Consider the following 23,151-nt stretch of genomic DNA (forward strand, 5'->3'; position numbering starts at 1 on the left):
AAGAAGAGCCAACTATTTTTTATATATTTATCAATTACTGTTGGCATTATTATTTATGTCTAATTTTTGTTATTTATTAGACTGCCTATTTTTTTAAGAGTTATAAATCAACTATTTTTTGGCATTTCAGGGTTTCAGCTTGTATTGAAATATTCCTACAGAAATTTGGATGTTTCAGTAAAACAGTTCTAGCAGTTCCATCAGTTGCACAGAATATTCCAAACAGAATTTTAAATTAACACTCCCTTTGTAGAACTGATTTCCAAATTTCTGCTTGCCTAGTAAGAGCAGCAGTCAAAGTGTTTTTTCTGCAAATAACAGAAAATGGAACTGATTAGAGTTCTGATGTTGTAGTGAGGCACAATTTTGCTGAAAAGATAAATAATGAGAAACATGTAGGAAAATCATAGTCTCAGGTGCTCTGAAAAGCACTTGGTCCACTCAGTATTTTGGAAAGCAGTAGAAATCTTTATTTTTAATTATTCAAATTTATAAAAAGAGTAATTCTACAATTTAGAAAGACTGCTAGTTTAAAGATATATTTTTTTTTTGTAATAAGCTTGTTGTCAGTTCACTTCTAAAGTTAAGAGTCTAACCTAGTAAGGCTTTTCACATTAGGGTCTCATAACAACATCAGGAGTTAAATAGGCAAGAATGAAATTTTGAAGCTTTTCTTAAAAGCTGCTCAGTAGCAGCTGAATGATTTGGAGTAACTAAAATCAAGCTGAATTCCAGTAAAATTTCAAAAGAAAAAGATGGAACCCCAGATGAGAAATGTGCAAACACTGCTCTTAAACTCGCTCAGAGTGCTGCAGAGGCTTATCCCTGCAGGGCTGCACAGCTGCCTGCGGTGCTGGCCCGGGCTCCTGGGCTTCAGCCAGCCCTTCGGGTGATTTGGGTTCTTGGATGTGTTGTGTCCCTTCAGAGGCTGGGTGCTGAGGTGGCTCCTGTCCTCCACCCTCTGTGGCCTTTTGGGCATGTGCTGGACTTCCTGGCTGGGGTCAGCTGGAGTGTGGGTCAGAAGCAGACCCCATATTTGGCTCTTGCATCCTGTTGGCTCCTTGCTGTTTTCTAGACTTCATTTCCCTGGATTTTGATGAAGAGAGTATGATCCCAAGCATGATCTGCTTGGAGCACCCCAAGGAGACACCAACTAGTTCATTCATTGTCTTTCCTATGTGGTTGGCCCATTTATAGTTGTGTGATTTGTTCAGTAGGGAAAGCATTCACAGCCAACAAACACAATCTATTTTCTTCTCTTGCTTCCAGTTTTTTTTTCAAACCCGAAAGGGATAAAGAGTACCTGATTTTTGTTTTAACCAGGTAGCCAAGAATAACTGAAAAGACAGCAGCAGCTAACTAATCATCTTACTTGGGGAATTTAAATGGAAATAGTGTTCCCAATAACTGACTATTTTTCAAGGCAGCAACAAATGAAGGAAGAATTCCACCTAATATTGTTTATATTGTTCTTTTGGAGTCTGATAACCATGAGAACATTCAAAATAGGTAAAATAATATAACTTAGGTAAAATACTTGAGCATTAAATTAGCTTTTTTCTTTCTGTGTTTCTCACAATGTCCTTTACATATGTGTCATTCCTCTCTCTTCATCTGGCAGATAAAAACAAGGCACAGGGAAAGGCTGATGGGACAGAGAAATAAGTTTAATTATTTTGAATCCTAGCCTACTGTTCTCGCTAAAGCAGCTCTTTAGGAATTCACCTGATCTAAAAATGATTAATGTTTGTGGCTTAAATAGACCTACTCTGATACAATGAAATAATGTACCTTCTCTATTTTAGTACTTGCACTGTATCAGCAACTTTTATACTTGCAGAAATTAATCTATCTGCACATACATTCTGTAACAGAGAGGGGATTTAATTAATTTAATCTGTGAAAATCGGGCAGATATCCTTGTTGATATGTACAAAAAATGATGGTTTCCATAGAAAATCATGGATGAGATGAAAGAAAAACAGATATTTATAAAACATGGGAATTGCTTCCCTCATTATCTCTCTATATAATTCTGACAAAATTGCTGTTGTTTTTCAGTCAGTGTCTTACCCACACAAGTAATGTGTGTGGGTAAGACACTGACTGAAAAAGGGTACTTTTCTAAGGGTACTTTCCCCTGGGAAAGCTGCAATCTTTGTGCTTTCACAGTTTAACTTTGTACATGTACATTGGAAAGATCTCACTGCTGAGCTTTCTCAAGTGTCTTCTATAAAAGTAATGTCTTTTCAAATGTTTTTGCAGCATCTGTAAAAGTACTGAAGAGCATGTGTGAGAACTTCTATAAGTATGCAAAACCAAAAAAAATCAGAGTCTGCGTTGGGACGTGGAACGTCAATGGCGGGAAGCAGTTTCGAAGTATTGCCTTCAGAAATCAAACCCTCACTGATTGGCTTCTGGATGCACCAAAGTTAGCTGGAATCCATGAATTCCAAGGTAGGATTTGTGGTCTGTCATTGCTTTTACTTGAAACTCTGATTTTTCTAAGTAGATCACAAACATTGAGACAGGTATCACAGAAGCACAGCACAGTAGATAGAACTGTAGGAAGAGACCATAAAGATCCAGTGCCACCCCTGCCATCGTCAGGGATGTCTTCCACCATTCCAGGCTGCTCCAAGCTCTGTCCAACCTGGCCTTGGACACTTCCAGGGATGGGGCAGCCACAGCTTCTCTGGGCACCCTGTGCCAAGGCCTCAGCACCCTCACAGGGAGGAGTTTCTTTCCAAGGACAGATTTTTTTTTTTTAAATAAATAAATAAATATACGTGTATGTGTGTGTGTATGAGGTCTTGATTCTTAAGTTAGTTAGAAACAATGAATAACTTTTTCCCTATTTACCTCAAGATCGCAAAAACAAACCTGTGGACATATTTGCCATTGGATTTGAAGAAATGGTGGAGTTAAATGCAGGAAACATTGTGAACGCCAGGTGGGTGATCCAATCCACACGATCTACTTGTTTGGCTGATAATTACTTTTTCAAGTCGTATGTTATTTAAAATTTTGGTGCTTGCAGTGTTCTTCAGTTCTTCAGTTCCTGGGAACAGCAAATCCTGTGAAAATCTTTCCAAAAGCATGTGTTGTTGGTATACCGTTATGTATCAGATTGTGATCTGTATAAAGGAAGGCTTCCTTCCATACCGATAGTTTTCACTGCCATTCCATGTATTGTATGACTATATTACTGTGGAGTTGGGATTTTCCGCTCGTAGCAGACTGGGTTATGGAAATGCATTTTTCCCAGTGGTGGGTGATACCAAAGATAAATGTGTGTGTAGTCCTAGGACCATATTCCCTTTATCCATTGTTTTCTCTGCCTGCTTTGCCTGTTTCCTGGTGATAGGGAAGATTTAACTCATTGAGAAGAGCACATAAAACCTATAACCTTTTTTGCACATTTTTGTCTATTGGGTACCAAGTGTCAGCCTGTCAACCCCTGATTTCACCCTTTGTGTAGTCAGTGCTGTTTCCAGGCCTGATATTTTTAATTCCCATCTGGTGCTGACTCTGAAAACCATCATCTGTTGACTCTCTAAGGATGTTCTTGATCTAAGACTGTGGACACCTATTTTCCAATATTGACTGAGTTCTAGGCTAGGAAGTAGCTCTCTAAAACAATTATTAGGTTTTCCTCCTCTAGTCTAGGCTTGTAAATACAGCAAAGATAGCCATGGTTCATAAAGTTATCTGTGGTGTTGGGAAAAGTGAGGCAGCATTTGTAGAGGCTGAATTTGAAACAGTGATGGCATGGCAGTCTAGAGCCTGTGTCTCTGCTGGGAGGCATTTGAGCACCATTCCCAACTTGGCTTTGGTTTACTGCCTCAAGGTTTACTTCAGGTTCTTGGATGTAGCTTAGTCAGCTCAATCACCAGCTAGAAACCTACTCAGTTTGGTTTATTTCCAACCTGGTGTTTTTAATCTCACTGCCAGCACTACAAATCAGAAGCTCTGGGCTGCTGAGCTGCAGAAGACCATCTCCAGAGATTACAAGTACGTGCTGCTGGCTTCAGAGCAGCTGGTGGGCGTCTGCCTCTTTGTGTTCATCAGGCCTCAGCATGCTCCCTTTATCAGGTCAGTGAGGACAGCTGGCTCCAGCTTGGGTCACCTTCAGCTTGCCTTGTGTTGGAAGATAACACACAGACATCCTCGGAGCCATGTGGGGCTCTGAGAGAGCCATTTCACCTCCTGGTGGAAGAGTTGTTTAAGTTCTTTTCTTAGTTTTTAAATGCCTAACTGGCCACCCAGAGAGCTTGAAAAGCTGAGGTTTTATCTTGTTAATGTTCAGTGACTGTTGGAACTTTTTAAAACTAGCCCTGTGGCTGGGAGAACAATGTGTTCCTCCCAGCCCAGTGTCACACTTGGAGCCATGTGTGCCAGGTTCCTGGAAGGTTTAATAGTTATTTCACTATTTCAGGGATGTTGCTGTCGATACTGTCAAGACTGGCATGGGAGGAGCCACTGGGAACAAAGGTGCAGTGGCCATTCGGATGTTGTTCCATACCTCCAGCCTTTGCTTTGTGTGCAGTCATTTTGCTGCAGGGCAATCCCAAGTCAAGGAGAGAAATGAAGACTTTGTAGAAATTTCTCGCAAACTTGGCTTTCCGATGGTAAGCACGGTGTTCAAGTTCCATAACAAATGAAAAGTGAAACCCTTGGAGCTCCAGCAGTGCCATCCTAAAGCTCCATGTGTATTTTTCCCTTTCCACAGTTTCCTGTGGACATCAGATTCCATTGGGTTAGAGAACTCAAAGATAATCGAGTTCCCACAATGTTTATTAAAATAGAAGACTGCAGAAAGAATAGACCTTGCCAGTGCAATGTTATAGATGATGAAACATGAGTTCACTTGCATTCAGAATCAAAGACTTTGCATAGGAAAGAGAACTTACAGACCCCTGACATGCAATAGAACTTCTGTAAGCACAGGAGACAATCACCTATGAGAAAAAGAAAAAAAAAAAAAAATCACTGCAGAACAGCACTGTTCTCAGTACACAGGAATGATTCTATGCCATGTTCTCATAAACAAACACCATGTTCTCATTATCAAATCACCAAGTTGAAAACGTTATCTGTGCAACGAAATGCTTTCTTGAGACTTAAAGCTGTTTTAAATTTTGTCATCAAACTGTAATTTGTTAATTTCTGTGGCACTGTGCAGGAGTCTTACATCTTATTTTACAGGGTTTTTTTATTTTCTAAATTTGTCCCTACTGTCATGTTTCAGTTTTCCTAGCAAGTGCTGTATCCTACAGTTTCCTAAATGCTGCTGTTTCAATCTGCCAGTGTATCTGCTTAGTTTTACTTATGGCAGTGGAAAAATCAAAACAAAGGGGGAAGTAAAAGTTCTCAGTCTAAAACCTGGGCTTTGTTTAAACTTTATTTTGTTTTAATAAAGCCCTTATGTCTCTTTCTAGTGATGAGAATCAGATGTAACCAAAAAGTCTTCAATTAAATCAGAATGATAAAGCTCTGGATTTGCAGTCTGTCAGGAGACTGTGTCACAAAGTCCCGGGGAGGGGGGGAGGTGTTTTGTTCTCCTTTGTTAAAGGCAGCAGCCATCGCCTTTGAGAAGACTTCTAAAACAGGAGGAGGAGGACAAAGAATTTTAGAATCCAATTCACTTGATTAGTGTTTCTTCAGAAATGGAGACTCCACAGGAAATGTTACTTCTCTTGTGTTCCATATGTAAATGCCACACTATTGATTGTTTTGTTCTAATCATATGGACACTAAATATGAGGATGTATTTCAGTTGTCTTCATCACCCAGAAATTGTACATGTTTCACAACTAAAAACTGAAGTTCTGAACCTAGAAACAGTAAATTTGTCACTCAGTTGCTTTTAACTCCAGTGTGTGCTGCTCTTTTGCAGGGAAGGATGCTCTTTTCCCATGACTATATTTTTTGGTGTGGGGACTTCAATTATCGAATAGATTTGCCCAATGAGGAGGTGAAGGACCTAATACGACAACAGAACTGGGATACCCTCATAGCAGGAGACCAGCTTATCAACCAAAAAAACTCTGGACAGGTGTGTTCAAATGTCACCATACTTGAGAATACTTCATTTTTTTTACTGGTTTTAGCAATTGCTATGATGCTCCTCTAAGTCTGTATCTTCAGCATGGAGCTTTCTAATTGTAATATTTTTCTTTTTGTCAGATGTAACTATTTAAAAAGTATATTTATAATGTTGGCTAATGTTACTCTTTAGTTAAATTGTAATAGGTCTAATGCTGTTACTGTTGGGAAAAGGAGTAGTCCAAATGGTAGCTTTTTTATTTGCAGAGAAAACACAGAATAACAAAGTCTGAAGAAAGCTACATTTTTTAGATTTGTAGGGTTTCTTGTTCTCTCTTTGCAGCTCTGGATGGGAAGGCTGGATATGGTAAAATGAGAGACAATCCTCTACTGTTGGTTCTGTCTGCTTGCCAGTACTTTGATCACAAGCAGTGCTTTTGCTGGTTTAGAATTCCCTTCCATTTGTGCTGGTGTCTTGTGCACCAGAACAGGAGGCAAAACACTGGATATTTTTACTCACTTAATTTACAGCTGTTTCCTAGAGTAAGCAAGGTATACATTCACATGGCCAGACAGCATTGTCTGTCAGATTGTCTGTTAAGTGGATCAAAACATGATGTGTAGAGGTTTTGGAGACACCTCTAGCAGTTATAAAGCTGGAGAAGTCTATGGAAACTGCCAGAATATGAAAAGGACTCCTGGCTGGGGAGCAGGAGTAGTATTGTACTGTTGGGGTGATATTCCATGATTTAGAAGCTGCTGGCTGGGTACCAGCTGTGTCCCTGGGGGTGCTCTATGGCTGTGGCAGGCTCACATTTTTAGCTGCTGCTCAGGAGAGGTGCTTACATAGCAATGTGCTCCATAAAAAGTAGGTTAGGAAATAATTACTGAAGCCAAACAAATTAATGGTCTCAGAAGCTGTGGAACTTCTAGCATTCTGACATTCATCTTCTGACATTGACTTTTAAATTGACTGGATTTCAAATTGTATTTCCAGAAAGAGAGAGAGGTCAGCCTGTCACTTGATGCAGATTTGACTTTAAGATCCAAGTTAGATTTCTATTTTACAGATTTCTGAAGTGAAGGAAAGATGCCCATAGAAGGCTGAACTCAAGAAAAGAATGGAGGTGACTGAGTTAGCTAAGGGTTTTATCTTGTATCCAGTTTAAACACTTAATGAGTGAGAAGCTCACTTTGAATAGATTGAATGTATTAAGGACTCTTTTTTTTTTTTTTTTAAGCCTATTTATTTGAGAGGGTATCTTGTGTCAACTTTTTCCTGGAAGTGTTCAAGACCAGTTTGGATGGCACCCTGAGCAACCTGATCTGTGTACAGCATCCTTGCTTGTGGCAAGGGGTTGGAACTGGATGATCTTTAGGGTCCCTTCCAACCCAAACCTGCATGTGTCTGAATTTGTGGGAAAATTTGGCATGTTCAGATAGATAAAAATGTAAGCCTTAATTCCCCACTTTTGCTGACACAGGAACAAATAGGCACCAGATCAAAATGCTGTGTTACAGCATCAGTGTCTGGGTGACCTCCAGTTGCATATGACATTGAAGGAACAGTAGGTTGTTGGTAAGCCTGGGCTTAAAGATATAACTCCTGGCATACTTCTATTCACTGATTGTCAGGGTCACTATTTAATCACAGTGTCAAATGTTTTCAGCAGAAAAAATGTGGAGAGGAATCCATGTTAACAAATAGCAGGGTTTTTTTGTTTTATTTTGAGGAGTTTATACAGGTTGTCAGTGTTGAAATAGAGAATTCTGCTTAGTTTCAAGCTGTTCCCCATCTGCTTCTGTCTTCTGTTTTTACAGATTTTTAGGGGGTTTCTGGAAGGGAAAATAAATTTTGCCCCTACATACAAATATGATCTGTTCTCTGATGACTATGACACCAGTGAAAAGTGCCGCACACCGGCATGGACAGATCGGATCCTCTGGAGGAGAAGGAAATGGCCATTTGACCGATCAGGTTTGAGGGTTTCCTGCAGTTGTTTAAAATGTTCTTCAAGTGACTTAGAGGATCCATTTAGTGATGTTCACAGTGCCAGTGATGCTTAGCTGTTCTTGGCTTGGTAGGCCACAGAACGCTTGTAACAGAGTTTCAGTAAACACAGTGAAGCTGAAGAAAGGGCCATGAATCAGATCCCACTTACTGACATTTGAGGGGTGTAAAAGGAACTTTGATGAGGGGGGTTTCTGTAAGACACTCGATTTGTATTTACTTCCTGTGTTTTTTCTTTTTACAAAGAGCACATCCTTGCAATCACTGTATTTTTCCCCTTTTGTTTTCATTGCTGATTGTAGCTGAAGACCTGGATCTCCTGAATGCAAGTTTTCACAGTGACAGTAGTGTCCCTTATACCTGGAATCCTGGCACTTTGTTGCACTACGGAAGAGCAGAGCTGAAAACATCTGATCATAGGTTCCAGTTTAATTTTATACATTACTTTCTAAGATTTAATACTCGTGCAGTGTATTTTAGATTTAATACTCGTGTTGTGTATTTTGTTGCTCAGATACTCTGCTGACAGGATTTTCTGGTCTGTTTTTTCCAAGGCCTGTGGTTGCACTGATTGACATTGACATATTTGAAATTGAAGCAGAAGAGAGACAAAAAGTGTATAAGGAGGTGATTGCAATGCAAGGACCACCTGATGGTACTGTGATGGTCTCCATCAGAAGTTCTTCAGCTGAAGAAAACTATGTTGATGATAACTTGATTGATGATCTTCTTCAAAAATTTGCAAGCTACGGCGAAGTTATACTTATAAGGTGAAAAAAAAAACTTCTTACTTTTAATCTGTGCTTATAGAATCATGGAATTGTTTGGGTTGAAAGGGATCATGCAGTCCCACTTGCTGCCATGAGGACACCTCCCACAAGACCATGTTGCCTTCAGCCTGTCCTTGGGCACTTCCAGGGATCCATGGGCAGCCACAGCTTTTCTGGGCACCCTGTGCCAGGGCCTCCCCACCCTCACAGGAAAGAATTTCTCCCCAGTATCCCATCTTATCCTATCTTACCTTCTGGCAATGGGAAGCCATTTCCCCCCTTGTTCTGTCTGGATTTGGACTTGCTAGAGCGAGTCCAAAATCCATCTACATGGTTCCCCACCAATTTTCTGAGTAAAGTTATTTTCATTAGGTAGGAAATAACTTTTCACTTATGATCTGTTTAATTTTTAACACTTGAATTTCAACTTAAATGTCTTTAGAATTCATTTTAAATATGTGTGTGTGTCTCAGTTTTCAGATACGATTTTTCCAGATACTCTTATTTTTGGGAATTTTAGACAAATTTTGTACTCTAGAATTAGGTTAGTGGTTTTAAATGAACTGAAAATAAGAATGTTGCATTTGCACTAGGCTAGCAATTGTATTATTAAGTATTGTGGTATTTTGCTGGTTATTGTTTCCAATGAACTTTGCAGGTTTGTGGAAGACAAGATGTGGGTAACATTTTTGGAAGGAAGCTCTGCTCTGAATGTTATGAATTTGAATGGTATTGAGGTAATATAAAAATGACTGAACCTCTGTATAGCAAGAGAAAATCCAGCTTTTTTTAAGTCTTCTTGAGTGGGTTGGATTTATTGTTTGGTTTTGATTCTTAGAAGTTTTTTCTGTTCTGTACTAGACTGTTGCATCTTTTTTTTTTCTTCCTTTTGATAGCCACATACTGTATGTTGAGTTTCAAAAGCCATATAAAAGAACTATTAAACTTAATTTCTCTAACAATACTCCTCCTAAAAATAAATTAAGATCTGCTGAGAGGCATCTTCATCAAATGAGGGGTTTGGGGTCTTTCATGATTTAAAAAGCAGAGTTTAGTTTCTTGAATTAACCAGTTAAAAATCTTTATAGCCTGCAGTTATTAAAAATTTAGCACTTCTGTACTACAAACTCTGAAAAATGTCAAAATTTCAGCTTGCATTGACTTCTGTGGGGTCATTATCTTAGTGAAAATTGAACTTCGGACGTTCACTAATCTGTGGCTGTGAAGATTGAGTGTGTGATGTTTACTAATGGATCCTTGGATCTGCTGAGATGTCACTGGCAGGAAAGGGGCTCTGGGTAGAATGTCAGTTTACAGAATGGAGACCTGCTCTGTGCCAGCCTCTAAAAATTACTTTGTTCATGTAGTTTATAAGCAAGTCTGTTTGTCTTTACAAAAATAATAGTGTTTCTCTCAGAGTAAAAAACCAGAAGCTTCCTGATTAAATGAAAAGGAGAACCATAGGAGATGAGTTGCTAATTTTTCTACCAAAAAAAAAAAAAAAATGGTTGTAATGAACAGCTAAAGTTACATAAATGTAGTTACCATAATGAAGTGAAAATCAGAATTATTTTTGTTTAGTAACAGAAATTCCTATAACCTTATTTGTGATATTTTCAGGAATTATTTTTTTCTTTTTAAATCTAAAATGGTGAGTTTAAATATTCCTACTCTTAAGAACTTCTGTTTTGTGCATACCTTTTTTGGCAATTCAGCTACAAGGAAGGATTATAAATATCAACTTGAAAAATCCAGATTGGATCAGAAGTTTGGAAGATGAAATGAATCTAGAGAAGATTAATATTGGGCTGCCTTCATCAACAAGCTCCACTTTGCTTTGTGAAGATGCTGAGGTTACTGCAGACTATGATATGGAAGGTTTGTTAAGATAAAGCGTTCCTTACTTTGAAATGCTTACAGTCCTAAATAATGTGGTTAATTTAAGGCATGTATAAATATGTTTATGCCCATCTAAAACAGATTAGAAATCATATTATTTCCAACAGTATCTTGACAATCTGCTTTACTCTTGTCTACATTTAAATATATTCTAAATTGATAATTTACTCTTCAAAAGCACATCCATGTTGAGCCTTTTTTTGGAACACTCCACCTTCAGCAAGTAGAAGGTATTACAAATAACAAATACCTTGAAATCCCCTGCCCAGCCTTCTGAAGAGCAAGTGAAGCTTGCCATATTGCAAACCAAGGAAATAACCTATAAAGCTAATTGTTTCTTAAATTAAGAACAATTGCCACACTGTTATAATTACCTTTAATATATATCTATAGTATATATTAGCATTTGAAATATTTTCAGCTGGTTTAAATACATACATATTCTTCGTGTGTAATTTTGGGATGCAAGAATCATGCTTTGGTTGCTGAGCTAATTTGTTGGAACTTTGGGCTTTTCTTGCGCAAAATCTCATGCCCAGAGTCAGCTTTTATGTGCTTTTCTTCTCTGGGGGTTGCTCTTTAGGAGACATAGATGACTACAGTGCTGAAGTAGAAGAAATCCTTCCTCAGCACCTACATCCAACATCGAGCTCGGGGCTGGGAACCTCGCCAGGCTCTTCCCCGCGCTCCAGTCCTTGCCAGTCCCCAACGCTGTCGGACGGACCCACGCTCCTGGTGAGACCCAGCCGAGCCTCAGGAAAAGCTCCTGGGCCACCTGTTTCCACCCAGGGTGTGTATTGCACGGCTCCACTGCCTCAAGAACTGCCACACCCAAATTCTATTGTAAGGTGTCTGTGGAATCCTGGTTCACCTCAGTCATACTCTCAGAATACAGCCCCTGGCAATCCCTACGCCTGTCAACTCCAAGATATAAGTTGTAATCAACGCACTGGTAAATTGGGAGCACAATATGAAAACTTCTGTTTAAACACAGCCTTTTTTTAAATTATGAAGTGAACATGTGAACACAATGATGGTGCTTGGAACAGCTTTTTATTGAGTTTATTTTAACCGCTCAAATGCCTTGAAAATTCCCTTGGTAGCATTTTTTCCAGAGAACTTAGTTCACAGGTAAGAGTCAAAATCGAAATTTGGAATGCTGCAATTGGTAAGATTGTTCAGGATTTAATGAAAAACATAAATTTATTAAAACATATGAGGCAAAAGTTTTGATTTAGGAAATCTGCTTCTTTTCATCATTGGTTCATTCCTCTTGTCTTTCCTCTCTCAAAAAATTCCGGATCGTTATTTCCAGGCCTGGGTTTCGACTGTCCTCTCTGTGAGAAAACCTTGCTATTAGAAAAGCTTTGCTGGGTTTAGAATGTCGAAGATATTAATTTTTATACTGCTTTCTGTCATACCCTTCAGCTGAATTCCAGCCTGGTGCCCAGCAGAAGGAGCCTCCCCAGAGCTTGGAGCCAAAGCGTCCTCCACCCCCTCGGCCCATCGCTCCTCCTGCGCGTCCCGCTCCTCCACAGCGGCCACCTCCGCCCTCAGGTAATGTGGGGGGCCTTTCCAGGTGCTTGGGAATATTTGTTTTCAAGTCTGTGAGATGGACTTGAAAGTGCAAACACAAACTGCATATTACACTTTGGGCTCACTGGCTTTTAATTGAAATGTGTAATTGGCATATTTAAAAGCAATAACAGCATTTTTACCGTTTAAATATTATTAATGCATGATTTTATAAAAACTTATTTTCACATTTTTAAAAATGTGACATTTTACAGCAATGTTTACTCAACGTTTTCATTTTTTATAGCATCTATTTTAAAATAAAATAGAAATAAAGTTGTGCATTCATTGGTTCATTGCTATTGCTTTAATTTTGGCATCAGTATATATGTGTTTTATCATGTCCAAGTTTTTAATGTAGACTTCATTTTGATCATCTAACAATGTGAACAATTGAGCACTAAGAGAAACTGGATGTTCAGAAGCATTTGGGCAACATAGTTAATAACAAACTGACCCTTGTGATTTTTAACTTTCTCATTCTTTTTCTTCCCTCCTATTGCACTGATATTTTTCATTATTGCTGCATTCATTTCTTAAATACTGTCAGGCGGTAAGAGTCCTGCACCTGCTAGAAAAGAATTTGGAGGTAATGATTTTAATTGTTTTTGAATATGACTGCATAGCAAAATTGCCGTGGGATCTGTTGTGACAATACTTAACATGATGATTTCCGAAGGTGTAAAAATGGGCAATTCTCAAAGTTATATAACTGGATAATTCATGAATGTTACTGTCATTTCTTTCTTCCCCCTCTGAACTATGTTTGACTTTTTTGTGAAATAGTATTTCTCCAGGAAGTTGGTATTTTAAAGTCAGAGATGAAGGTTGTTCCAGATTTTTATTACTTTGTCCTGGGTGAATACATTCAGCTAACTTTTCTGTGAAGTGCTTCTTCAAAGTAGTCTTTCTCCTTCTCTGGCCCACATTTTGCTGTCCTGCTTGGACTTAAATCAGCTCATCAATACCTGAGAGAGAGTGAGAATTGCTAGTGGCACTTCCAGGCCACTAGCTCCCCCTCAGTTGGTAGGAAAGGGGGATTTTTGACAAAATGCTTTGAAAGTTTTGAGTAATCTCAGAAAATACATAAACTATTTTAAATAGTCTGTAACTATCAGCTAACTTTGGTGTCAGGCAAAAATGTACTTGGCTCTTAGATACTGGTGAGATAAGGAAGTTTTTATGCCCAACGTGTAATATTTCAGATGAGTTAAAATGCAGAAGCTTTAGGAAACAGTTGATAGAACACATTCAACATAGGTGAGATTTAATTCATTGTTCTTCAGTCCTGTGTAGTTTTCTGTGCACTGACACGATCCTGTTTGCCTAGTTCGTCTCAATTGTGCAAAGACTAGTCAGTTGTCTTCTTTTATCATCTTTCCCAGCATAGCTTTCCATAGAGTTGTAACTTGCATAAAACTTGCTTTTTATGCAAACATTTGAGACTGTAGTATATTTTTTCATGTATTATTCCAACCAAAAGATCTTCACTTTTTGCTGCTCTCCATTTTGTACTCATGGTGTACATGTGTAAGCATAAAGACTGCTTTTCACGAGCATCTGAGCTCAGCTCCAAGCAAGTTAGCACAGGGTTGGAACCAAAATAAATGTCCTTATGGGTTACTTCTGTGGGGAAAGGGCACCTGTTTCTCTTCCCTAGGAGGAAGGCTCTTAAAGCTCTGTGGAAATATCCCTGTATAGTGTGTAAGTGGATCAAACTTTGGGTTTAGAGTTCCATAGCACATACAAAGGGACATTAATCAAGTCTTTAAAATGCTGTGCCTTTTAAATGTTACTTTTTTCCTCACACGTTTTGACCTTTTTTCCCGCCAGTGCTTCAGTCCATTCAATCCCCATGGCATTTTTTCGAATGGCTCAGTATGCTTTGAAGATGAGAGAAGAATTTGGGCATCTAAGTGTTTTAGTTTGGTCATATTTTATATCAGAAGTAACTCAGAATTCAGGCGAACAAGGCTCTGCACTCATTGCAGGGCTTTACAAAGTGTAGACCTTCTGTATGCTAATACAAAAAAATAAGCCCCAGTTGTTTATAGTTAAAAATTAAAATGTTGCACTCTGTTTACCCAATATTTTTTAATACATTACAGATTAAATTTTCAGAGAACATTAAAAACTGTAAATGCTTCTAATTGTCAATTTAAGTTAATAAACAATACTTGTGGGGATTTTTCCTTTAATACTAGTAGTTAGAGTTTTCCTGATTGTTGCAGCCAAGGCTTTTATCATTGGTTTAAACTGTTTTTCATTGCCCCTAAGATGAAAATATTCCCATGCTGCCCTTTGAGACAGCATTATCACAGCAGGATAATTTTGCTTTCTCACTATTGAAGAGTATTATGAGTAAGTGAAATCTCAGGTGTTTACCCTCTGTGTTTCTCTCCCTTGTAGTGAACGTTTGTTAACTTTCCAAATCATCGTGCCCAGAGATCTTGCTCCCCCTGTCTGGTGCCCCGATGTAGGAATGTGTGCCTGTGTCTCCCTTCTGCTGGAAGGAGCTGGCTTTAGTCCTCCTCCTGCATAAAACAAGAGCAATGGAATGTTGTCAGGCAGTGCCCTACTCCTGTGCAGTTTCACTGCTTCTCCTCTTACAGAGTCATTCTCAGTCAGAAGCTTGTGATGGAAATTGGCAGAGCCTGGGTCTCAGCTAGAACAGATACCACATGCTAGGGTTTAGCATCTTTGGAACAGATGTTCAGCCAACGCTGAAGACAGTCCCATTTCAGCCTCATGTGCAGCCTTCACTCTGCCCACCCTGTGACAGAACTCACACACCACAGAGAGTGCCTGGGCAGATCTCACACATGGGCACATGGTGAGAAAGCACAAGAGGCTGTGTCATAGCTAAGGGATGCCTTCAGTATTTCCATCACATCTATGTCCTGTCGTGTTTTTGCCATGCAGTTTTAGGAACCCAGTACATGCTTGATGATATTGCAGAAATTAAGTAATTCAGCATGGTGATGCATGATTGAAAATCTTCTTTCTCTCAATCTGAACTGTTAAACCAATTGGTACAGCTGTCCCAAGTGCACAGTGGTGTATAGAGGCAACTTAGTAATACAGTTCTTCAGGATACAACAATACATTATATGAAGTGGGAAGTATTGCTTTCATCACATTTCTTATTCAGATGTACCAGAAACAGACTACTCAGTGTTCTGAATGACAGGGATCAGGCTTATTGTTGCAGGGTGTAACATTTATTCCCCAGTGTTTGAGCACAGGTCTGTGCTCTGCTCATGAGAGGTTCAAGACCAGCATGTCAGATCACACTGGATAGCCAAATGTTTGTGGAGAGCGAACATTTTGAAGGAATTAAATTCACTTTCAACTGTAATGTAAAATTAAAATAACAGATTATATTAAACATGAATGTACTTGATGATTTGTAATTCACACCAGTCTGGTTCTCCATGCTGCTACGAACAGTTATTTCCTACAGGTGACTGTAAATCTATTTAGACCAGAGTTGAATTGTGTAAAGCTGTCCTGAGGCAGTGTTCTTCCTGGTTTTTCTTTCTCAATCTACTGCTTTTCTCATGCTATGTACAGCTTCTCTTCTTTCTCTGAAAAGGTCTTGGAGCTCCTCCCAGTCCTGGGGTAGCTAGGAGAGAAGTAGAAGGTAACATAACAATTTTTGTATTCTAGAACTGGATTTCTAATTTAACATCTGAGTAATATTACTGCTCTTGTGATACTAAGGATGATTTCATTAATGTGTTTATCATGTAGGATCTTTCTTCTTTTATTTAGCATAGCTTTCACCCAGCCAGGTTGCTTCCTGGTTTTCAATGCTGGTGGGAATTGTTACAGAAGGCATTTATGAAAAGCTAAGTGAAAACTTAGAGAGCTCTAATCAAAAATGCTTCAGAGTGACCATTATACCTTTAACTAAATTAGGAATTTAGGGAGCCTGACTTTTCATAAAGGACTATGTATGTTCATATATTCTGGGGAGAGAAACTTCCATTTAAACAATTTGGTCTATAATTTAATATTTTGCCTCTTTCTAAAGAACACAGTGTAGGTATTTTGGTTCTGATAGCCAGCTGTGTGTAACACACAGTTATGAGGAGCATTTTTCTTGCACCATTCTGGTTGGAGTACATGGGATTACTGCTGGATGGGTCCTCCTTTAGTTATGCCAGCAGAGTCATGGGCTTGGGTCCCTTCCTTGTCTCTCAGGAATGTGTCCTTCACAGCAAATAGCAATACAAGTCCTAGTAGAGTCACTGGCAGGGTTTCCTCCTGTATGCTACAATTAATTTTGGCTGCATTGCTGATTCATTTTTCTAAAGTGGTAAAATCACTCTATGCACAGAGTATTTGAGGTCAGGAGGCACCTTTGGTGGTTATCCACACCAGTTTCCTGCTGCAAGGAGGGTAAATTGGCACCAGGTTGTTCAGGGTGGGAGCTGCTTCACTGAGAGCATACATAGAAACCCATTCTGACTGGCTCCAGGGTAGTCTGATAGCTGCAAGTGATTTGATAAACTGTGTGATGCACCGCAGAGTTCCCTCCACTTATTGTGACTGACATGGTGACTTTGCCTTCCTGGGAAATAAGCAGCAGAAACTCAAGCCAGAAGCCTAAACCTCCCTGCCTAGAAATTGTGTGCTTATCTGAACTAAAGGTATTTTTTTCATCTCTTCCACTACCCAGTTTGAATGTTGCATCTACAGGTTACCATCAGCGTGGCTGTGGTGAAGCTGGTGCTCTAACACATGTATCCCATAAACACAGAAAGTGAGGTCAGGAACTTTTACATCAGCTTTCTTGTTTTAACCACTGCTGGTAGAACATCTACAGAATATAGCACAAAACAAAACAGCTTCCAACACAATTGAGAACACAAGGTACAAGTGGGTGTCTTTAGCTTGCAACAAATAGGATGTGATTTAAATAATCTGTAATAAAAGGTTCAAATTACTTCATGTGTGCTGTGGGATAGGAGTGTGTTAGTGACAGCAGGTGGATATGTAATAAATTTTGAAAAAATCACTGGGATCTCCTTGCTTCCATTTTCAGAAGTAGTAATGTAACATCGCCATCTACTACCCATTTGTGGCTTATCTAACACAGATAATCTATTTCTTTTCTATGCTTCAAAGCACAAAAAAGCCCTGGAACACAAAGAAAAGATAACATAGGTAATAGATACATGCTTTGTACTAATTATAATACAGCCAGAAGTTGATTTTTAAATAAGTGCTAAGTCAGAAATCTCTAATATCTGTTACAGTTCGTAACCAGCCTCCACATTCAGCGGGTACAACCAGACCGGTAGGTATTGTTTTAAGATAATTTTCCTGCTAAGTGTCTGCTCTTTATTACATCAAGATTTCTGTTAGTCATAACAGATTTAAGAAATATGCATAGTTGACTGGCCAGTTTACAGTTTCTGCGAGTCAATTATCTCAACAAATTTTGTCTGTTGACTAAAAATACTAGGGGATGGAGGGTGGGGGGAGCCACCATATATGTTCAGATTGGATATGACTTGATTGTTTTGCACTCTGCAATCACATAATAGGCTCCCAAATACACATTTTACATCTCCTTTCAAATAACTGCAAAGTTACTCTTTTTATTATATGTCCTTACTTATCTGATGTGATAAAATGCATTGTCTTCTCTACTGGAACATAAATTGTGACAGCAGTTAATTGCTTACAGAGCATTAATGGATTACATGTGCAATTGACAGCTTATGATTACTTGATATGTTATGGAGTTTTGTACCTTTTAAAGACTAATTTTCATAAGGGTCTTCATAAGGGTCAACTGTTCCAGCAAATATTAGTACTGTGTTTCATTCCTTTATTTGTGGAACTGAACTGAAGGAAGGGAATGAAGGGATTTATGGGCATTCAAATGCTTCACTCCAAACTATATCTCCCTATGTTTTTTTCTTAACAGTAGCAAGTAGGAGCCTTGCGTGAAGGAAGAGGAAAGTGTTTTAATAGCTACAGGTCTTCTTAAAGAATTACTGAGTAATGGCATTGTCTGTTGATTATTCTTTGACTTTGCAGCATATTCTGCTATTGGAACTGCTGAGAACTGCTGTTGAAAGTCTCCATTGAAATAAATTTTACCAATACATTTTTCTCAAAGAGATTGATTCTCACAGTGAACAATTCATGATCTTAGCTCTTTTTTTAAATTATTATGGAAATGTAAAATGGCCTCTTCTAAAATTTGGATAAAGAAAAACTGGTACATATAGGAAAGAATGTATTCATTTTTCACTGTGTGCTTGCCTTTGTCTCGGGTCATTTTTTGATTTAATTTCAAATATTTCAGGACCAGGGACAGTAGCTACAGTGGGTGCTGCTTCCCACTGAGGGATCCTGAGAGCTGGTTTACACTTTCTTTTCTGCTCCCTTTTGGTATATTTTTATTTTTTAAAAATACATTTTGGTGTATAACCCAATCATCCTCCTGCCTACTATCAGAATATTCAAAGAAATAACAAAATGCATCTTGGCAATCTCAGATCAGATTGGGAATTCAGAAATTGAGACAGGAATTTATGGGGTCAGGTGGCTGAAAGAGTTCAGAACATTGGTAAATGGACCCAGCCAAGCATAAGGAATCCCATGATATACAAAGCCAGGGACATACCTAGTAAAACTAAGATCAAGAATTACACTATTTTTTTATAGTGGTGAGGTTTCTTTGTTTGTTTCTAATTAATTTTTGAGTACAGTTGTGTCATGGATTTTGCTCTGAAAACCATTTCTAGAATGTCCTCTGGTACACAACATTTTGCAGGAAACAAATTTTACAGACTTGTCTCACAATCCTTCCTGTCTCATAGTCCTTTTTACCCTGATATCTGGCATTTTTATCCCAGGGCCTTTTATTCAGCTTTCACTGTGTTGTTTGTAATTTACTCTGCTTCAGATGTAATCTGGAATAGCTTCCTATGTGCCTTTAAATACTGATGTAGACTTTTGAATTCGCATTCCCAGAATATTAACTTCTGTTCCATCAACTTCAGGAAGACTTCAGCCTTCAGATGACACAGAATGTGTGTTTCTTTAATACTATTTGTTGAGAAACAGGAGACCTCCAAATAAAGTAGTTGCTCTTGTTGGTTTTGTTGCTTACAGTTCATGGACTTAGGTAAATTATCTTATTAATACTAGCAAAACAATAACTGTTTCTAGCATTGTTGCCCAGGTAAATATTTATATAAGGTTGAAAAGCATTGTGAAAACCCTTTGATTTGAATCAAACCATCATCATGTTTTCAAAATATATTCTTTGTTCTTGCATGTGCATAAAAAATCAGTTGAGCAGCTGTTACCAAAGAATTTATTTTTCACAGAATCCTAATTATTCTGAATCATTTAGCAGTAGATGACTGCAGATCCAAAGTTGAACTAAAATACTTCCTTTTTACCAACTTTCCTGTCAGACTGTTCCTCCTCGAGCTGGAGTTATCAGTGCCCCACAAAGCCATGTCCGTCCCTCGGGGGCAAGACCAGCACCTGAGACTCAGACCAAGCCAACTGAACCACCAAGGGGTAAGTTTCCCTTACAAGTTAAACAGGAATGTCACTATTCAGTCAAGCATACCATGGTATGAGTGCTTTGTTTTCAACCAATGTCTCCACTTTTCACTAGGAATTAAGATTCTTGGATCTAATAGCATTTGGCAGTTTGTGTTAAGCATCCACAAGTATTGCGTTTTTAGGTGCTAATCACAAGATCACATGAACTCTTGACCCATAGATTTCATGGTATCAGATAAACTGTGCAAAGATTGCAGTGTTTGGTCTGAGCACGCTGGTGTGTCCCATTCTGGCTATTGATCACCGGAACTCTATGCATTGGTACTTCTGTAATCGTGAGATTTGGAATAGCATTTATGTCTGACCCTCAAAGAAACTTCCTAAATGTACAGTTTAAAAAATCCCTTTATCTTTGTACATATAATATACATTTTATAATAGTGACTTCCAAAATACTTGTCAATATAACTGAAGTACATTTTAGAGTGACCTGGTTTGTGTTTTGTGTAAAATCACAGTACGGTTTGTGTTGGAAGGGACCTTGGAGATTATTTCATTCCAAGCCCTGCCTATGGGTAAGGCCACCTTCCACCAGGCCCCATCCAGCCTGGCCTTGGACACTTCCAGGGATTCAGAGGCAGGCACAGCTTCTCTGGGAATCTTGTGCCAGGGCCTCCCCACCCTCACAGGAAAGAATTCCTGATATCCCATCTAACCCTGCCCTCTGTCAGCTTAAACTTAAGTAACAATTTTTAATGGAGATCTGCTGAGCTTTTGATGATTTCCATCCCATTGCCATGAACACCTGCTGTTCTTACAGCCCCTTCTCTGTAGTTCTCTCTGGTGCTTCCCCATACTGCCATCCCTAAGATTTGTTACAATTCTTTACCATGAAAATCATGGCAAATGTACTTCCAGGCTCACTGTTGCTTCCTGAACCACTGAAGCCTCAGGCTGCTGGACCTGCTCAGCCCAGCACTCCTGTGCTAAGGATGCAAGAGTCCCTGATCCCTGTGGCATCTCATCCATCTCAGGCAAGTGCCCCAGAAAGCCTGGAGCCCCCCCAGCCACCACCTCGTAGCCGCTCATCTCACAGTTTGCCTTCTGAACCTGCTCCCTCCCAGCAGCAAGTAAGTAAAAAAACCCTCTAGGTACCTTCTTTCACTATGTAAATTAACACAGCTTGTAATGGATGCTGCAGGCTTTTGAGAAACCCTTAAAGCAAGCACAGAAACAAAAATAAGGCTTCAAAGATTGGATTCAATGGTCACAGGGCTCTAGGGGAATAATAATTGCTTTTGTATTGTCCATGAATAACTAACATCTTAAATACTAAACATTGAATTTAGCATTTATTATAATGTCCTTATAGTTAATGGACAGCTCAGTCTTAAAATCTGTTGCCATTTGGCAACTTTGTATGGAAAGCCACTCAGTGTAAGAAATCAGATTTGATGATGATACGTGCATGACAAGCTGTATAGTAAGTAGCTAGCACAGGTTTTAAATAGTTGTTGCATGATGTGGTGCTTTATGTTGGTGATCATTCATTGAAAGGAGATGATATTGGTAAATAAGTTAATAGATTAAATCAATATATTAATAAATACTTAAGAGAAATAGAATTCTCCTCATTTCCCAGTGTCAGTTAAAATACAGAAACCTATCCATGTAATTTGGAGTTTTCATACAGTAACATTAACATTCTGTTCTCTGGGATCTTTTAGATTGTTACGATAAAAAAATACCAACCTTTTCTAGGAAAAGCCACAGTTCCTTACTACTGCTTAAAAATGCAGAAGCAGGTTTTCAGTGCTGCTCAGGTTTTTTTCTTATGCCTGTATCTGAAGCCCTTTTTTGCTACAATAGTTAATACTTATTTTGTACCACAGTGAAGCAGCCAAATTCAGTCTTCAGTGAGCTGATTTCTGAATTCAAACTGAAAAAATCTTGAAATGCTTTTCCTTTCTTTCTCCTGAACTTCTTTCTTTGCCTGTGAACTGCTTTTCATCTTGGAAACTTAGACCAAAAAGTACAGTTTTCTGAGGAACAGTCTTTAAAGAAGTACAAGGTCTTTTGAGAGGTAGTGAATTCCAAGCCCATCCTTCTATGCAAATCTTGATTATGATATTGAAGAAACTAAATTTGTTCTTATAAAAATAATCATTCACACAGTACAATGTGAATATTCAGGACTCTATGCAATCCATACATTTAAAAAGAGAATTAGTTATTGTAAATAGATCTTCTTTATTGTAAAGAAGGGAGATTTCTAGAGTTCCACAGAATGAGAAGCGTTATGGTTTTTTTCAGCTTGCAAAACTATTACTATAGGTGAGGGATAATACCAACATAGTTCCCAGAATGAGAGCTTATGGGGCTTTTCATGTTAATAGATGACTAGAATTAGACCATCCACGCTCAGATTGTTATAATTTGTCTCCAAAAAGTAGCACAATCAGCTGCACAATGGGTATCTGTGTGGAAATATCATTAGAATGGACTTGAGTTGTCTTTTTTATGACTCTTAATGGTCACGCTTACAGTAGAAGACAACAGAAATTGAAAATTTAGTGTAGTGTGTAGTAAATACTTGTATTCACAGCTCAAAAAAAAACGGCTTTGTGAAAACTTCTGAAAATATTTTTAACAGGAGGTTGCTTTGTTACTTGGATTTTCTTCCTAATTTTCCTTCCTCTGATATCTTTTTCTCTTTCACAAGCAGGAGCAACCATCAGGGTAACAGGTATCTATTTACCAATCTTGTATGTGGTCTCCATCTTTCTGAGCAGAAGAGATGTATGAATGTTGTTTTCATAAATTTGCAGTTCCATCCCTGTTAAAAACCACCTGTCTGCATTCATGGATTGACTGTCATATCACAGTTTGCTTTTTCCTTTCATAGTGCATTTTAAAATTAGACTGATTTTATTAGGCCCAGAGCAACTATTTTGCACCATCATCTTTTGAAACAATTGGGCGCTCATCTATATTGCTTAGTCACTGGTGAGCCACCTGCTCTCAGTCTGTTTGGGGAAAAAAGATCAGTGTTGGCAGTAAATGTTCTCTTTGATGCAAATAAATCCTGATGCTATTGCACTGACAAATTCTTTTTCAAAATAAGCACCACATATCACATTTCTCAAGGAATAGAGAACTTACTGTGACCCAAAGTAAAACAAACCGTTACAATTTTAAAAATGTTTGGTTCCAGAATTACTCAAAGCAAGTTTTTACTTAGAATAAGGAGCAATTTGGATTCATAGTTTCTTTGGGATCTTGTACTTTCAAATGACCACAGGATTT

The 23,151-nt window shown here is 38.6% G+C and overlaps 1 protein-coding gene across 7 annotated transcripts in view; it reads left to right on the plus strand.

Moving 5' to 3' along the window:
• Window positions 1–23,151, plus strand: part of SYNJ1 (synaptojanin 1) — a 50,068-nt gene that overhangs the window by 23,919 nt on the left and 2,998 nt on the right. For 3 of the 7 annotated variants that reach the window (XM_021548563.3, XM_021548565.3, XM_021548564.3), the window contains 18 exons: window positions 2,266–2,457; window positions 2,869–2,953; window positions 3,955–4,095; window positions 4,439–4,631; window positions 5,900–6,058; window positions 7,870–8,026; window positions 8,362–8,479; window positions 8,614–8,829; window positions 9,488–9,566; window positions 10,545–10,707; window positions 11,312–11,518; window positions 12,157–12,285; window positions 12,854–12,892; window positions 15,899–15,946; window positions 17,437–17,475; window positions 17,568–17,608; window positions 19,749–19,857; window positions 20,764–20,975. In XM_021548563.3, the coding sequence (XP_021404238.1) occupies window positions 2,266–2,457; window positions 2,869–2,953; window positions 3,955–4,095; window positions 4,439–4,631; window positions 5,900–6,058; window positions 7,870–8,026; window positions 8,362–8,479; window positions 8,614–8,829; window positions 9,488–9,566; window positions 10,545–10,707; window positions 11,312–11,518; window positions 12,157–12,285; window positions 12,854–12,892; window positions 15,899–15,946; window positions 17,437–17,475; window positions 17,568–17,608; window positions 19,749–19,857; window positions 20,764–20,975 (2,327 nt within the window). Of the gene's footprint in view, window positions 1–2,265; window positions 2,458–2,868; window positions 2,954–3,954; window positions 4,096–4,438; window positions 4,632–5,899; window positions 6,059–7,869; window positions 8,027–8,361; window positions 8,480–8,613; window positions 8,830–9,487; window positions 9,567–10,544; window positions 10,708–11,311; window positions 11,519–12,156; window positions 12,286–12,853; window positions 12,893–15,898; window positions 15,947–17,436; window positions 17,476–17,567; window positions 17,609–19,748; window positions 19,858–20,763; window positions 20,976–22,567; window positions 22,592–23,151 lie in introns of all 7 variants that reach the window. The other 4 variants (XM_021548567.2, XM_021548570.2, XM_021548569.2 and 1 more) reach the window with 3 other exon arrangements.

Source organism: Lonchura striata, chromosome 2, assembly GCF_046129695.1.
Source record: "Lonchura striata isolate bLonStr1 chromosome 2, bLonStr1.mat, whole genome shotgun sequence".
Lineage (NCBI taxonomy): Eukaryota > Metazoa > Chordata > Aves > Passeriformes > Estrildidae > Lonchura > Lonchura striata.